General features: G+C 44.2%; 1 protein-coding gene across 7 annotated transcripts in view; it reads right to left on the bottom strand.

The window, feature by feature from the left end:
• The window catches only part of AKAP9 (A-kinase anchoring protein 9), an 80,572-nt gene extending 67,513 nt beyond the window's left edge, over positions 1-13,059 (bottom strand). For 6 of the 7 annotated variants that reach the window (XM_032960591.2, XM_032960615.1, XM_032960624.2 and 3 more), the window contains exons 1-3: positions 12,802-13,059; positions 4,561-4,803; positions 642-713 (exon numbers count right to left, since the gene is read on the bottom strand). In XM_032960591.2, coding sequence (XP_032816482.1) covers positions 642-713; positions 4,561-4,803; positions 12,802-12,852 — 366 coding nt within the window. In that variant the 5' untranslated portion in view covers positions 12,853-13,059. The remainder of the gene's footprint in view (positions 1-641; positions 714-4,560; positions 4,804-12,801) is intronic. The other variant, XM_032960600.1, reaches the window with a different exon arrangement.
• Between the last annotated feature and the right edge of the window lie 266 nt (positions 13,060-13,325).

The raw sequence follows: 13,325 nt of genomic DNA, 5'->3' as shown, positions 1-13,325 counted from the left end.
CACCACATCTACACCTCTATATAAGGAACGAAACAGTAAGACTTCACAAATCTGGCTGTCACCTGATGAAGCTAGTTGTAATTACTGGCGAAACGCTGTACTCAGATTATAAATGTTGTGGGTTGGTTCTCCCAACACACTGGTGTGCTGTACTGGTGACGAATTGGCACGTTCTGTTTACGTGACAACTCTTACTAGTTGGCTGTGTCGGGTGGTGGCGGGTTTTAACGACACATTTATATATTTACGCGATCTAACCCAAAAAACCTCTTATGGAGAACTAGCGCTCCTAGCAAGCGCATATTAGGGTCCATGTGATCCTCATCTTGTCTCCCAGTGTGTGAATGTGTGCAAAATTGTGTGTATATATACGCTTGTGTATATCTGTACGTATTATGTGTATGTGTTTTTTTTGTTTGAATTTAAAATATGTTTGTGTGTGTGGGGAGTGGTGGATGAAGTGCCTCACAGACTGTGCTACAAACCTCATGGTCTGCAAAAGATTCCTGGCCATATTTAATTAGTAGTAAGTTGAATCAGAACCAGTCCTGGGCCTCATCTAAGTCTACTCAGCCTTAAACCATTACCACACGACATGCTTTGTTGTAATTACAATTCCTCTCTATAATGAAAACGCTCACCGTGACACTCTCCGAACTCTGTGTTTCCTCATCCTCCGGTCCAGATAGGGCTTCTTCTGGAGAAGAGGAAACCTTTGGGGAAAAGACACAACATAAATAAAGCACTGTCATAATTCCATTCGCTCTCCTCTAACGCCCATAAAAACAACTCATGAACAAAGCCAGGAATTAATACTGCATAGGGCAAGGGTTCCCAATTGGGAGTACACTGGGAACATGAGCTGGAAAATGAAAGGTAAAGGGGTCTGTAAGCCTAATTATCAGTGGGTTCTATTATAACACATATGTATGTATGTTGAACTTATTTCACATAGTACGTAGCCAACCGTGCTAATCAGAGGAGCAGGAGAAGAACAACAAACTAAACACAAAAAAGATTCATGGCATTTTCAAAGAATGTTGAGAAGTCATCATCGATCACCACTGATTTACAAGAAATACAGGAGCAGTCAAAGTGTACTCAAACAAGTGGGGTTCATCTACATTAGTGTCACTAACCCGGTGGTGAAACATTCAATATTCCTCTGCAAGGGACTAGTCTCTGTATGGAGCAAGAAATGCAATTTCCTACAAAATGGTATTCATTTTACAGACTTCAAAGGGATAACAGGCAGAGGTGATCCCCATAAGGACTCAAAGACACAACCTTCTGCGCTTGCTAACCACGGAATTTGGAAAAGATTAATCTGATTACTTTCATGTAAGGGAGAGAAAAGCATTTCATTGATTTAGATACATTATATATATGATGTTGAAGACTACTGTCAACATGCCATAGTTTTTTAAAAAATAGTCCATATGTTTAATCAAGGGATTTTCTAGCTCTATTCTCCCATGGCAAATCGCCAACATAACAGCAGCATGGTTCAGCATTGTTAATGCTGTTGCAATGCTGCCGACACATGTTGTAAAGCAAATGACAACAGTCAATAACCAAAATTGCAGCTGTTCTTAAAATGGCACATGTGGTACCCAAACAAGATGCCAAAGTTATCCAGTCACGTGTGCCATACCAGCCAGGGAGCTTTAACTGGTTTAGCACAGCAGCTGCAACAGCTCCAGCCAATCAAAAAGGAAGTGTTATAAAGACCAGGACAATCATGCAAGGTGAGCTCTTTTTCGTGAGCACGTAACCCAAAATCACATAGTTTTGTGGATACACACCATGGTTGTGTGTTCTAAGATGTCCATTAATAAGAAAAAGAAATTGAAAGTGACAGCCACATAAGGTTCAGTCGCATAGCATCCTCTAATGGCGTCCTTCACCTCCATTGACTGGGTGGGAACACTGTGTCACCGGCTACCTCAAAAAGGCGTGGCATGTGTTGGGAGCTGCTCTCTGTGAGTCTATGCAGCCCAGCGTGCAGAGGGGAATTTAAAAGCCGGGAGCTGAGAGCCAAGACTTCAGAGGTGAATTAGCATATTTTTATTTACAAATTTGTTTTGACTTTAAACGGTCGAATTTTGTGTTGATTGAATAAAATATCATCTCAATTGTATATTGAATAGCATTTTGCTTAAAGACAAGCGTGGCAAATGCAGAGGAAACCACTTCTAATAGCACAACATCTGCCACTATTTTATGGATCATTCTCACTCCATTGTAAAAAAAATCCCAGAAGCCCACCTGATCAACCTGGATTTTTATCACGTGCCAGGTCACTTACTCAGATTGGTTTTCATGATGTAATTTGTGTCACAGTATTTACCAGAGAATATAGTCCCACCTCAAAGTAGCATTCATTACTATGGCCCCCGCAGTGTTGCGGTGTCTGGCCATCTACAAGGAATTAGTTGTCGGTCACTGTGCATATGTCACCGACTGTCAACCAGTTTTCAAGACGGAAAAGTGTGTAAAACTTACAATTCATAACCGTAGCATCTTAGTGATAGCTCCTGTGTTGTAAGAATGGTGCAAATAACACCTTTTTTTCATTATTTCATCAAGAGAATATTATCTTACGTTAGATAGATGTATATAGTGCATTAGTCCAAGACGCTTTACAAAAATTAGAAAATTGTACATTAGATGATCGTGGATAAAATAAAGAGCGGGGTTATGAAAAGTGGTCGTGTAGTGATGGTGTGTGACAGGTGGGAGTGGTTAAGGAGGTGTTGGGGTAGGGGTAGTGATAGGGATTTGGGAAGGCCTGGTCATTGCTGGGGGGCCGGGGCTGGGAGTAGCAAGGGATAAGAGATGGGTTTTAAGGGAGGAATGGAAGCAGGTTAATGAAGATGAGTTTTATATGCAGTGGGAGTTGGTTCTAGTGAAGGGGAGCAAGAGAACGAAAGCGTGACTGGGCACAGGGTGAGGGAGGCACAGAGAGGGACAGGAGAAATTGGGAGCAGAGGATGGAATGGGATGTAGTAAGATGAGAGATGCAAGATATGGTGGCGCAAAACCATGGAGTAATTTGTAGACGAGAGTAATACATTTAAACACAGCGATAGTAGACAGAATACTGTAGATTACCCATGGGGGATTGTTTGTGGAATTTAAAGAGCCTTTTCATGTAATTGTTTCCATTATGGGGTTTGAAGTGTTACACCCTTTACATTGCTTTTGTTTGAGCAGAATGGGTTTATTCACTGTCTCTTTGCCGGTTTTCCAGTTGTTAACATAATTATGGCTGCTGTAAAATCTTATTTTGCAACTGAAAATCTATACAGGTGACCCTCGACTTACGACGGCTCGATTTGCGACCCCCTGCCTTCACGACCTTTCTGATAGTAATTAAGACCCTCCACACTAACGACTAAAACTCGTATCTACAACCGCCTAACGACTGCTACCGTCGCCGAGTCGATTGGGCGCTGCGTCTGCGCATGTCATTCACAACGCTCTACATTTCTTTGTAAATTTTCTTAAAATTTAGAAAAATGTTCGCCATTCGCTATGTCTGAGAAGAGGAAATGTGATACACATGCAGAATAGTACCTAAGAATTTTCAAATGTAAGTGTTTGTTTTTACTTTATAAATGTTTGTAAAGTTATGTTAAGTTTATGTTAAGTTACAATAAATGTTTGTTCAGGTTATTTTCATTTATTTTGTGGTCAATTTTGGTATTTTTGTGGTATTTAATGGTTTTCCAGAAACAGAACCCCAATGTATAACATTGTGCCAATGGGAAATAAAGGTTCGACTTACAACGGCTCGACTCGAAACCGTCGTTCAGAAACCAATTAGGTCATAGGTGCGGGGTCGCCTCTACAACCAATTCCGGCAGTCACACTTTTGTTAAGGTGTCCAGTTTAATAGTCTTCAATAACATTGTCCACATTTTAAATGAATTACAATTCCTTTACAATGTGAATCCAGGTTATGTGGAGGTACATGGCAGTCATCTGACATTTTGGAGGTGGGGTCAGTGGACTGTCCAAAGATAGATACGTGCACTAAATGGAATGTGTAGGGAAGATGTTGTGACTGTTGTCCCTATATATATGTAGTGACACAGCGCCGACTGCTCGGACGAACAGGAGTTGGTTGTCTCGGTCGACGCCGTCGGTGTAACGAGGACAGGGTCGTGTCTGGGCTGTACGGCAGGGTGGTTATTAGAGAGGAGGCAGGAGTTGGTGGTGTAAACAAGAGAATAAAGAGAGAGACGGTGTCTCCTGCAACTGACCGAGTGTGTGCACTGCACACCACATGCACACACACGCCGGGAGGAAGGAGGACACTACATATACATGGGTTGTCTCCAGGGACTCTGTTTGTACGCAACCAACTTCCAAGCAGGACCCTCCCAAACTGGGTAATGTGCTCAACGTTTCACAGAAGTGGCTTCCTGCTGAAACGAGAATCGTGCGGCACTCATCTCCAGTCTGAAGTACATAAAAAGTGGGGGAACTCCACCTACCCGTGGAAAAAGGAACCATCCACCATTAAATAGATTAGATAGTGAAGTGCAGTCGTACCTTGAACACATAGGTTTGCTGTTGGCTGACAGAGTCCCCGGAGCGCAGGGTATGTGCGCCATGCGGCTGCTTGCCTCGGGCCTCGCGCTCAGCTGTTGGGGCAGCGCCACCACCCTTCCCCGAGCGCTTTTTGTTGCGCCGGGTCGTCGGCCGCTCACTCCCTTCCTTCTCCTCCTCCTCCTCCTCCACGCTGCCCCCACCCTCCTGCTGGTGTTCTCTCCTCTGCTGCTGAAACGCCGCCAGCTGGGGGTCATGCAAACACAACACGTGCTCCTTCAACAGCCAGGCAAAGTGTATCCCTTACCGTACGAAAGGGCGCTCATCTCCACAGGCAACCCTCATCCAGGTGGAAATTCACCATTTCTAAGTTAGATGACCATTTTGGAATTCCCAAAGAGTTGAACTTATTTTGTGGACCTAAGAAGGTTGACGGGCGGTGGCAAGCCATGACCGGTATTTGAACGCCCTTCCTTCCCATCGTAATTCAAGCACTCTTGTCACAGCAGTAGCAAGCCTAAATAAGCAACAACCTGAGAGCAGATGTATGGTGAGCCCGTACACACCGGTGCGTAATAATGCCATTACTTCTTACAATGAGATAGAACTGAATATTGAGGTACTGTGACATACTGTTTGAATAAGTCTCAATAGCTTCCCAAGTATGCTGCATCTATACAAGCTGAGAATTGGCAATTTTGAACAAAACATCTTAATGTTATTAAATGACTCGAGCAAAACGCAGAGCCTTAAAATGCTCCCGGAATGCATGCGTGTTAGTCCATGCAGTACCGACGAGGCACCTAAGACTATCCCAAACTTAACCATCCAACTTCTCTTTCTACAGGCTTCATATTGGAAGTTGTGCTCACTCAAACCTAAAAACTCTGATGTGGGGCACCCTTTGAGATAAAATAATTAAATGAATATGCACATCTCGCATGCAAGATGCATTGCCTTGATGATATGCTGCACAAATTCCATCACTTCCTCCTGTGAACAACCATAGCTTTAACTCTGGAATACATCACCGATGTCCACCTATCCACGTTATTACAACTTGTAATAATGTGATTGTTGTCAATCACTTGCCACCATCTGATATTCATTGTTGAAAGTAATGACATTTTACATGGCAAATTATAATTGCAACTTTTAATAATAATACAGCTTATAAAATTGGGTTTAAAATTGTATTTGCATGTTATAAAACACACTGAGCAGAAGGAACTAAACTAAACAGAGATTCATAAGAGGGTTTTTTTTTGGTTATATTGCGCAAATATATGAATGTGTCGTTAAAACCCACCACCAACTGACACAGCCAACTAGTAGATTTGTAGAGAAGTCTAACTGTTTCGTTCCTTATATAGAGGACTTACTGAAGTATCACCAATACGCCTAGCGAGCAGTTTTAATTCAATACGCAGGTGCTTATTTTCCCCAAACAAAGGAGGCCACCGCTTGTGAGCTTAGTTTGAAATTCTCACCACTAGTATCACGTCTCTTTATTAACGAGCCAGTCAGGTGATGCTGTTGAGTCACAATCATAGGTTGCAAGTGCCAATCCTAGTCAGGAATCAGCTTAGCCCATCATCCTTCCACGGTTGATAAAACGACAACTTTGTGTTAAGTCAATAATTCGTGTTTTATAAAGAGGCTGGCTTACCATAGCAATGTGGAATTTCTGCTACAGCTACCACACTCAATTCAGCAAAGACATTGTATTTTGACTTTATGTAGGTGAGTCTCGAGACTCTTCAGCTGGATGCTGAATTGGAATGTGAGGTCAGAATATTTTTTTGTGTTTTGCCTGTGCCAATGGAATGAGAGTAGCTGGAGAAAACCTTCACATATTATGAAGGGATGATAATGAAATCTGCAGATGGGTCAGGAACCCACTTGCTGTGCCCCATCTCCCATCCAAATTGCAGGTGGCAAATTAAGAGACTCACAGCACAAGGTGTAAACCGCTTGATCACTGCAATGGAAGGACTATGGTCCATGCCAAGCTCCACAGCTAAATTGCCCCTGGTGTTCATATTAAATTAATGCCGTTGTGCTGGGCTTTTGTCCCAAAATACACTGGGCCAGCTGTAAGCTATACCATTGTTATGTATGACTGTGAGCAGACAGTGTCCTCCATCTCTTATCATGTCTGGCCATGTGCTACAGGGTCTGTTGCAGCTCTTCTTTGTCTGCCTTTGCTCACTCTACGTTTTACATGGTGGCTGCTAATTTCAGCATAACTGTAATCGACAAAGGCAAGTGCTGCAGGCAATGCAACTGATACTGATTGGTATGCAGTACTCTACAGTGTTTTGTGCCATTACAATATGCGATCCAGATTGTGGGTAAAAATATTGCATGCAACATAATTCTGTATCAAAATAGTCAAAGCATCTTTCCAGCTTAAAATGATGGACAGGGTTTATCTCCATTGGTGGCCCTGAACAAGTGGTGGACATTCCACATCAATGCAGAGGAGAACAGTCTATCCAACAACTGGTGTTGACTTCCAATAAAGTGGTACTTCGGGATTACAGGTGAATGTTGAGTCTGCTGAATTAACAATTGCCAAATGTTATTGTATATAAGTGGAGAAAAGTTTACAAAGCAAACATAATGCTTAACATAAGCTGAAGATATATTTTTGAGAGGCATAAAGAAGTGATTGTGTATTTGTAAAAATAAATGTGAAAAAACAAGAAACGACAGATCACGAGCTGAGCACATGGATGATTTTATAAACATGAAATGAAAACATTAACAAGCTGAAGCTGCAATATCCTCAATTAAATATGTTTACACAATTTTCTTTTTACTTCAGACATTCCACTATTACTTAAACATTTGAAACAAAAACAATAGTAAATCTGGTTATAGGTGATGCTAGTTTTAAATAATCAGACAATGCATTCAGGTAACCAAAACACTGAGCTACACGAGTCAACAATATTATGCCATCATAATTATATATAAATCACTGCTAAAGTATATTTGATTTACAATTAATTTGAGGTTCTGGTTTTTCTGGTCTTACGCAGTGCTCACCCACAATAGAGTGAAAGCATCCCAGGAATGGCGATCTACATTCTCAATGGGAGCTCTAACATTTTCAAGCTATAAATAAATGTTGATAAAATATATGAAATTACAATGTTATATACAATTCCAAGTCATCTATAATATTATACTTACCAATGCTGTAACAAGGTAAAAAAGGAATGTTGCAGTGGCAAATGTTTACAGTTTTGATTTAAAGCTTTTGTGACTGCAGTAATTCATATTCTTAGTTCTTTCGGTAAAGTCACATATAATAAAATATATATTTCATATTCATATTCTTAGTTCTTTCGGTAAAGTCACGTTATATATTTTATATATATTATTTATATATATATTATTTTGTTGTTTCCCTTCAACGTGACTTTACCGAAAGAACTAAGAATATGAATATAATGTTTACAGTGTTTTAAACATAAATATCAAGACAAAAAAACGTAAGTAAAGCATGCTTACAATGAGTGAAATAAAATAAATGACCATATTTTAATAATAGAATGCAAAACAGTGAGCGCTGTGTCGAGTTGCATGATAAAACATGCAATTTAAGCTTGATAGAAAAATACCATGTAGTACATATTTTTACAGGACAAACCACTAAACAGACATCCACTGCCTTCAAGAGGTTACTGTCTTTATTTTTTTGGTTTATAAGTGGAAAAGTCCATTTAACCTGATTGTGTGGTGCTAAAATTGTTTTTTTTTTATCGTCATCGCCTAACATTTGTCAGCAGTAATACTTTTTCTCACTCATAACTACATACAGCATCTACCTAGATATTCATGAACACATTTAGCAATTCTGAAAGTTAAGAATTTGTAAACAAATTCAGCGTCTCCTTTGGCTGATCTAAAACCAGTGTGAGACATTTCACATTCTCATTGTAGAAACCAATATTCCAGAGGTCCACCACTCATGGCTTCCCTAAAATTCGTACTCACTTTATTCCACCCTGGACAGGGTTGAGCCCCAATTGAGATTTGAACGAGCAAAATTCTAAATGTGAATCAAACAATATTCCCACAGCATCTATTATACACTATTTGTTGAACATTACAATGTGCTCATGAGAGAATAAAACGTTCCACACCAATGTCATATAATCAATTTCATAGAAAACATTTCAGTCACACGGGACTGACACATTGCACTGTACACATTGCATATGTGCAAATGTATACAAGGCCCCTCACCTCCATGCTCTGATCATGCAAAATGTCACTACGTCAATTGTCGCCTGTGCTCATAGGCACAAAGCCAGCTGTAACTTCCGCTGTGTCTGCAAGCCCTATCATGCCTACTCTTCTCACTTAATTTGTATTACTGTATGTTGAACGCCTTTCGCACCGTACGTAGCCATGATAATTGGAGGAGCGGGGGAAGGACAACAAACTAATCCCCAAAATTTCACTCTACTCACCTCACTGTGCTCTACACAAAAGTGACCCCATGAATGTTCACACTGTTCACACTCTGCCCAAGGCAAAATGTTTCCTTCTTTTGTACCTAAGGGCTGCTTCACTACTTATGACTGAGCTTATACCTACGACACACAGCTGTTTATGCTTTCACCTGACCACCATACTGTATAATACCCCTGTGACAGGGCTGGAGATAATTTCCCCACACACCTCCCTCAATTGCCCTTCATTTCTTCTCCCTACTGTATGGCAATGAGGTATGATTAGACGTAATCATCATAAACAGGTGACGAAGCACGTAACATAACTCACAATCCTGGTTAAATCACCAGTCATAAGCTTCTGGTATACACCTGACAATAAATGATAACCTGAATTTAAAAGACACTAGGAGATTATAAAAATGCAAACATGATACTTACAAGTCAACATCAAAATAATTCACAGCAAAAAAATGTACAATTCAATGCATTTCGATTTTAGTAACGTGAACAGGAGAATTTTGCAGAGACAATCACTCCCTGATCAAAGTTCACACAGCTATCTGACGTAAAAGGAAAGCTGCTTTGTCACATGGGAGGTCAAACTAAATATGGGTGCTAAACATAAAAACTCCCAACCAATCAAGCACCTGCTGCCTCCCAGGCGTTAAGCCACAAGCTAATGTATTGCAACTGGTTCAGCTGATCATCTACATTTGTGTTTAAATGCCAGTGTGCCCATGACCCAAACCTAACCCTTCAATATGGCACATGTCAAATCACACAATGCATCAAACTGCACTGTACCCGATATAGTTCTCATACATTGTACACCGAGTAAAACGCAGTGCTGTATACATACTGCAAAATACATTGCATATACATTTCCATGCTTTTATTCTCTTCAGTTTTTGAACCAGTCTCGAGGTGCTACTGACCAATGTGCAAGTTTAAATCCTGATTCGGGGCACATGAGGCTCTCCAGGATTGCTAGGCTTGAAGTGGATAAAGAGTCACATCTGCACTATGATTGGCTGGCAATGTAACCAATTAAAGTGACACTTGCTTCTCAATAGATTCCTATATATACTGTAATCAGAGTGCAACCCCCTAGTTATTACTACCTGGACATCGCTAATTGGTTCCAGCCGGATTGAGAAAAATGGAATAAAAGATAATACGTCGTAAAAACGTGTTCAGGGATTTTGCAACGAGGCACAAATTCTGCGACTAACATTTCAATTTCATTCGAAATATGTGCCAGCACAAGTCGAATGAACATGTTAATGAAACACACTACCCAAGAACTCATGGCTGTGCAGCCAGTGAATAGGCATAGGACGACTCCTTGCAACAAGGGCAGACAGACACAAACAGCTGACTGGCACCTGGCCATACACAGTCCCAACAGGCGCGGGCACTGCAGCCTGAGGCGGGAACACACGCACACGCCCTCCCCTCTGCGGCCCGAGGGGCCACCCTCAAACCACTCCCCTCCCAACATTCGACCATAACCCCCCTCCCCAAGGGATATCCTTACTCCTCACAGGATGCACTGGCATCTCCCCAGCCTTAGAGGGATCCTCACATACTCTCCCTTTCCACATACGCTCCTTCCCCACACGAAAACACTCCACCAGAACCACCTCACAAATGGCTATACACACTCCCAGCACCACAGCGTGAAGGCACCAACTGCTTCCTTACCAGAAGGCGATGCCAGTAGAGGCAGCAACAATCACTGCAGTGCAGTCTGGGTGGCGAGCCCTAATAATCCACAACTACAAAGCTACTCACATAATATCCGAACCCCCGACAGCTGTTAGAAACACCACCACTGACCAAAACCACACTGACAGGTGACTGTGGTACCAGGCGCTGGTCTCCAGGTGGGCTCTCCCAGCCATGAACTCTGGACACCACGAGCAGAGCGAACCTACATCCCACCAGACACTGGCACTCGCAGTGGACCAAACACACTCAAAACACGTCCCACACACTTATACAAACTGATCATCCTCACTGACACGCACACTCACACACTTATCATGCACACTGACCATGCACAAGAACAACCGCCGTTCACCATTAAGATAAACTAAAACGAAACTTTTTTTTTTTACCACGGCGTTTGCGTCATGCTCGGTGCACTTTGAGGTCACGTCAAGCGTCGAAGGTCCGCTGGCAATTAATCTCAGGCAGTCAGGTTGACTGACTGAAATGACTGGCTAATGTCACTAGCAGATGCACCGACGGGACTCTCCACCGTGCCAACTTTCTGCGTTTTAGCCGCCTGGCACTCTGCTCGCTGCTGCGAGGACCGCTCCTCGACCCTCCGTTGTTGTTGCCGGAGGGCGACTGCTTCCAACTCACCAGTAGTGTTCCTTCACGAACCTCCTCCACAGAGGCCGATCTTGACACTGCTGCTACCAATCATCGGCAAGTCCAACTAGCTCCACATCCTTCTGTGCCACATCCGTCCATATCTTCTTCTGTAGCCCGTGCCGCACCCGTTAAGCCCAATCTATCCTGCCAAACTGAAGCTGCTTGGGCATATGGGCTAAATGACCCAGCCAACGCAGCCTAGCTTGCCGGAGGAGATCATTGATGGGACTGCGCACAGATCTTTCAAGGATCGGTGAGCTCCTCACACAATCTATCATGATTAAAACCAGAACGGATCGTCGGCAGGCCAGCCTGAATGTTATAAACCGGTGCCGCAGATGTTCCTTCAGAGGGGTCCACATTTCGCAACCGTAGAGAAGGGAGGCCGAGAAGACCCGGAACTTCGTGTGGAGCGGACAGGCCAGGTCGCCTCTATACAGCGTTACGCAGATTATTAAATAAAAGATAATGCCGCTCTACGCATTCGGAGTGAGCACCTCTGCTGCAAAACCGGAGCTGGTCATGAGCACACTGCCAAGGTACGGAAACTTCTTCACCACTGCCTCATCACTTACAGGTAGTTTGGGGGGAGACACACACACGCACTGACACATGCACTGACACACACATACACACGCATACACTGACACACTGACCATGCATAACCAACGCACACTGTCCGTCTGTGACACAACAGCAGCTGCCTTTCACCACTAAGCGACGGGTGACGTAACCACAGCGATTGTGTGCCAGGCTAGGTGCGCTTTGAGGCCACGTAAAAGTGTCGAAGGGAAAGGCCTAGGTCTTACGGGTGAAAGAACTAAGATGACAGGCAGACGCACCAACTGTGTTGTCCACTGCGTCGACAGCCAAACACACATTCCACAAACGAGAACGCACAATGACAACACACACACAAATGCAATTGAAACATTGCTGCACACGAATCGAAACACAATGACTGACACACACACACAGGCCGGGCAATTTGACAGGCATTGGACACACACTCGCCCAAACTTCACATCGCTACTCATCCTCACCCATCACCTCTCACCACGAACAGTAACTTCACCAGCATCATTATAAACTCACCACCTCACTCTCCCCTCACCTCCACACACACCCGCAGCGTATCACTCTCCATCACGACTCACCGCTCACGTCACTTGCACTCATCACCTCTCCTAACCACTCACTTCGTCACCGCTCACCCCTCACCATCATCACTCACCTCTCCTGGGCGCCCTCCCGACGTCGTGCGCCGTCCCTCCCACAACACTTTTCACCCTCTCTCACGCTTAGCGCCGACGACTTTTTTTTTTCACGCCCGCACACTCGCGTCGCCGTCCGAATGCGTCCCCGTTTGTGTACGCGTCCCCCTCCTCACCCGCGCCTTCCCGGCTTGTAGGAGCCTCTGCCGCTCCTTCTCGTCCTCCATCGCGGCGGCGGCTGCGGCTGCGGCGGCTGCTGCTGCGGCGGCCTCTGTGGAGAAGGCGGAGCACGCAGCTCGCTCTCCCTCTCCGTTCGCCGACTCGGTGACTTCGGTGATGGGGAGCCCGCGTCACCACCCCGCGCGCTCTGCGCCGCCGGACACCGTGGAGCCGCCGCCGCCGCCACCAACGCCGCCAACCCCCCCCCACTTCCCCAGGCGTCTCGTGTCGCGTGCGCCGATTGGCCCGAGCGCGCGAGCCGACGCGTCCGTTTATGTGCGAGCAGCCGATTTGTCCGTTCGAGCGCGACCGCGACCATTCAGAAGCGAGCAAATAAAAAGGACGCCAGCGCCGAGAAGTGATGGGAGGAGCCGCGAGACCATCATGGGAGGGGCCCACGAGAGATATCGGGAGGAGCCATGGGATAATGGGAGGAGCCACGTGATCGTGGGAGGGGCCACTGAGGCATGGGAGGGGGCAT

The sequence above is a fragment of the Petromyzon marinus genome, chromosome 2 (genome assembly GCF_048934315.1).
Source record: "Petromyzon marinus isolate PM22_M1 ecotype Great Lakes invasive population chromosome 2, UKy_Petmar_22M1.pri1.0, whole genome shotgun sequence".
Classification (NCBI taxonomy): domain Eukaryota; kingdom Metazoa; phylum Chordata; class Hyperoartia; order Petromyzontiformes; family Petromyzontidae; genus Petromyzon; species Petromyzon marinus.
The sequence above is the reverse complement of the archived record's forward strand: the minus strand, read 5'-3'. Positions and strand labels throughout refer to the sequence as shown.